General features: G+C 39.3%; 1 protein-coding gene across 2 annotated transcripts in view; it reads right to left on the reverse strand.

The window, feature by feature from the left end:
• The window catches only part of SRBD1 (S1 RNA binding domain 1), a 126,651-nt gene that overhangs the window by 12,525 nt on the left and 109,178 nt on the right, over positions 1 to 4,948 (reverse strand). For both annotated transcript variants that reach the window (XM_005416194.2, XM_031060726.1), the window contains exons 20-21: positions 3,267 to 3,443; positions 1,294 to 1,446 (exon numbers count right to left, since the gene is read on the reverse strand). In XM_005416194.2, the coding sequence (XP_005416251.1) occupies positions 1,294 to 1,446; positions 3,267 to 3,443 (330 nt within the window). The remainder of the gene's footprint in view (positions 1 to 1,293; positions 1,447 to 3,266; positions 3,444 to 4,948) is intronic.

Below are 4,948 nucleotides of genomic sequence, written 5' to 3' on the forward strand. Positions count from 1 at the left end.
ACTTCTCTGCTCTCTAATGCAGTCTGTCCACATCAGGCTTTAAGCAAGGCTGGTAGGTAGCATTGTGACACTTTACTAACAATGTTATTAGTGTACCAGGGCTGGAAAGATAAAAACTAAAATCCAAATACTTGAAATTTAAATTGAATTAAATTCAACATTGAAAATCAAAATTATTTTTGAATAACCAATTCATTTTTGTTTTTCACATTGACTGACTTGCAGTGAGTCATGTTCAGTTAAGGTGACCAACACCTGTACACCCTAAAAACCACCTACCAAACAAGAGATCTTTAAGATGAGGCTCTTTAATGATGTTTTTTTCCCACAGCTACACAGGGCAGGGACTGTGCAACAAATGTTGATGCATAAGGAAAAAAGGGATGGAAAAGGAGAAACCAAAGTTATCTACACACTGCACAACTGCAATAGACTCTACCAGGAAACTGGACAGTGGGTCCTAGAATCAGGCACAAAGAAGAATCAACTGTGGCAGGGAGAGGATGGAAACAAAAGTTCACTGCATGCCTAGCAGAAGGAAGACATGGAGACCTATGGATAGGAAGAGAGAACAGAGTACACACAGAAGGGAAAATGTCCTAAAAATGCAATGTCCTATATGACTTTTTAGGTAAGAAAGTCAAGCTTTGTGAAGTCAGAAATTCTGCATCTCTCTTTGAAGTTTAAAGAGGGCTTTGTTTATAAAACAGGAAGCATAAGTTTGTACGTCCAGGCATAATATTCTCAACAGAAATCATACGAGCCTCAAAGCAACTGGCTACTAGTGAAATTAGCTCCAGTACTTTTTAAAAAAAGAACCTGTTGAGTAAAATTCAGTTGAAAAATAAATATGTGCCCATTTATGGTAGGAGATGTTTTCTGAAAAGCAGAGTCCAATTTCAACCAGGGGTGCTGACAGAAAAGATCACAGCTTATAGCAGTATTTCAGAGACACACATGGATTCCTAATTACTTTTTTCTGACATACACAAAAACCATTCTCTTCTTTTAGTCACTTAGTAAAACAATCATACTGTTAGTGTTATTTGATAACGTATATCTACATCTTAATTAGATCTTGCAATATCAACATTTAATTTTAAAGGCCCAAAGTAATGACACATGCTCACATGTATCTGAAGCATACCTTCTTTTTGAAGACAGGGGTGAAAGCTTCAAAGCAATATAAATATCTCTGTCACAAAAGACTGAGCAGGCTGTTGTCAGAAAAATCAGTACTTTCATTTTAAAAATTGATGGTGTCAGTGGTTCAAAAGCTTTCCCAGCACTTACCTCATTGCAATATTGTAAGACTCTGGATGAATGCAAGTTTGGTCCAAAGGATTGGGTTGTTGTGAGGCACATGATGTTAGTTTACTCTTCTTTTTACCCAGCGCACCTGCTTTAGTCAGAAGTGCATGACTTCCAAGTTCATTTTTCTTATTACTGCCAGAAATCAAAAATGGACATGTCATTTTCAATGAAGATGATACTGGTCAGTGTCCACACACAAAACCAATATATTTTTTTCCCTGGAGTCCTCAAACAAAAAAAAAAATTATCAGGACACCTTAAAGGCATCAAAATTACACCTACTGCAAATGCTCCTTTCACGCCTCTTAGTTTTTCTTCCTAAACCACAAGTGGTTCCTGCTTTTGGAGGACAAAAGAGAATGCATTGAAGGACCTGAAACTAGCAGTGGCATTTTGGGCTCCACTCATCAACTGCTGGCAGAAATGAAAACATATTTTCCTCTTTCCATATCAATTTTTAAAATAACCACTATTTGTTAAATTTCATGTAAAAGGCACAAAAATTATTTCATACAGCAATCTAAAGTCATCCAAGTGATTAGAAAGGATAAAAATCAAACATCAAAGTTAATTCCAAAAGCCTCTGGTTATGTCACCTGGACTCACAAGAAGTGCTGTGGAGACAGCGGTGTTAGATCTTTACTTTGGCCTTAAAACCCATTTCTCAGGTTATACAGTGTTCCCAAGTTTTACGGAACGTGACTAACATCAGAATTGTGTTCCAGGAAGGTTAAAAAATCCTCAAAACAATGTTCACATTTCACCAGTGAATGTTTGGGGGGCAGGGAAAAAGCCATCAACCTTTTTTTTATTGGTTGTATTGAAGCATAAACTACAGAACCTAGAACAGATCTGTACAAGGTAAGACCTATCAATCATAGAGAGCTTTGGAAGCAATTTCTTTGGTCTTCTGGTGCTTACAGCGAGCACCATTTGGCTTGCAGCCTATGCCTCCCTGCCAGATGGGCAACCAATCTGTACACCTTCCACCTGGGCAGAGAGCCAGTCCTCAGGTGCCCACGTCCTGCCTGGAAGTTACGCGTGTGCTGTTCAGCCAGCAGCAACTGGGAATACAGCATTGCTTCTGAGCACTGCCCTGGCTAAAATACAGAGTGTGCTTCCCAGGAAAATATTTTTTTGAGAAAAGCCAATGGCAAAAGTGTGGGGATGGAGCTACTGCCATGCCCCTTAGTTCTTTATTTTGGAAAGAGAAATGAGAAAAGACAGGAGAAGAGACATTGTGCTAGAAAGGGCATTTCCAGCTGTAGAAAGGTCAAGAGGAGCACTATGAATGGCTGAAAGAGTAGAAGACTTGGTACAGAGTCAGGGAATGAGATGACAGCAAAGAGGATGATGCACTGTTGACAAACTGGACTTGGGGAAAGGCCTCACAGGAACCTTTCCAAAGGTTCTGTATTTCAGACAGAAGACATTCACATCACACTTGCTAGGCACAGGAGCATAATATAGACACAGTTTAATCTAGGCAGATACTCAACTTCGTCTCTCCAGGTAATGAAATTGAAACTCCAAAAATCTGCACTAGTTTACTACCATTACGTTCTGCAGAATAACCTTTACCATATTAAATTAGTTAATTTACAGATCTCTGTATTATGCCTGAAAAACAAGAGTAAAGTTTTAATATCTCAGATCACAACACTGCTGCATGACAAATTTTTTTTACCAATTCAGAGGCAAAATTTTTACTTAAACTTACGTATTTATCAAAGCCCTGACTTAGAGGACTAGGCTAACAAGCCATGACTATTCGGAGGAAAAACTATATTCAACCATGGACTTTAACAAGTTAATTTGTTGTCTTTCAGAGCACAGAGCACCTAGTAGTCCAGGATTCCTTGAGTCTCAAGCATGAATACAAAGCAGAAAAGGGGAAAGTCTTCTCATTCTATTTTAGACAATTTATTCAGAACAGTTAAAATCTCTATTACCTGCAAAAAGTCTTTATATATTCTTGATTGAATCTGATGAAGCCAGCACATTGTTGGAAGGTTTTGGGACCCAAACCTTTAACTTCTTTGAGCTGTTCTCGGTTTATAAATGGTCCGTTCTTCTCTCGCCATTCAATTATATTTTTAGCCCTGTTAGTATTCAGTCCTGCAATGTGTCTAAGAGAAAATTTACAAAATACTTTTATTACCATTCAACAGTCACTATTGCAAGTGCTATCCATTACAAGGATAGAAAATCTGGTTTATAAAACTTTAAAACTGCTAAGAAATTAGCAAATAGACTCCGAGACCAAAGGCATTGTCTGAAAAAGGATCCCTTCTCTTAGCTCTGTGGAAGGAAGCCACTCAACTCAAGAAAACTTAGTACAGCAATCCAGTTCTGTACATGCCTAACTAGTAAGCCAGGGACGTGTAATTTATGATCTGTTGGCTATTTCCGTAATGCCAATTCAATTTGTCATGTCTTATAGCCTGCCCCCAGCTGCCCTCTTCAGGAAACAGTGTGGGAGGAGGGTTCAGAACAGATAAATTGTTCCTGTAAGAACAGCCCCCTCTCAGCCCTTCCAGTGGTACTGAAACACCTTGCCTTGCACATGAAGGGCTCAGGTCTGCTACCCAGAAGGAGAGTGGCTGGGAGCAGCTTGCCTTCCTCAAGCAGTTGAACTGATCCACAAAGCTTGTTTCTTTTCTCTGAGCTCCTCATGAAATAAAAAGCAGCTGGGAACAGGCTGCATGGCTTGCTCTGAGGGCAACTCGGACCAAGAACTTACCTGTGAACTGCAACAGCGGTTAGTCAGGCTCCTTCAGGAAGCTGTGGGTTTGCAGCACATTTTCTGTATGTACATGTGAGTAAAACTTTCTGTATGTGGAGTATGTTAATTGTAAAAAGAGAGAGAAGAGCTCTCATGGGGAGTTACTCATGGCACAGTGAAGGAAATGTCACCCACTAGGCTCTATGTATCTGATGCCATTGCCTTAAATCAGCAGCATTTTGTGGAATGGCATGAATTGATTCTAGAAAAACACCACCAGCAAAACCAGAAGGAGTCATAAAATCTCAGGGGGAAAAAAGAAAAAATATTTCCATTATTCTCATGCTCAAGCAAAAGTTAAAAAATAGTCCAAAGTTGATGAAAGCTCAGAATGAAATTAGAGGGACACACCTTTAACCACAGACAGAATATAAATCATTAGGAATGGAATTTTCTTCAAAAATTTCTTAAACATTGAGAAATCCAGCTTGTTTATACCGACAAAGGAACATTACACAGTATTGACAGAATTGACAGAATTTTCCACTGATGATCTCAAGTCTTTCAAGCACAATACTCAGCAGATTAACACAAATACTGCAACACTGTCATCCCCTCGCTGTGTACTATGTGTCAAGAAATGTATTTGATGCATCAGAAACCACAAACAGAAAGCTCTGCTCTGGCTGCAATCTAACTAGGTGACAATCTTATAAACTGGATGTCTGAAGGAAACTTAAGACTGCATCTACACAGAACAGCAGACTTGAACAATTGTAAACCAGGCTAATTAGACCACACAAAATACTTACACAATGTGGTTACCACCTGTAGCCCTGTCTGGACAGGGTTACCCCACATCCAGTTCTTTAGAGGCACAGTAGCATCTCAGGCTGATGCTTCCTGCTG

This window comes from Geospiza fortis, unplaced genomic scaffold (genome assembly GCF_000277835.1).
Source record: "Geospiza fortis unplaced genomic scaffold, GeoFor_1.0 scaffold41, whole genome shotgun sequence".
NCBI lineage: Eukaryota > Metazoa > Chordata > Aves > Passeriformes > Thraupidae > Geospiza > Geospiza fortis.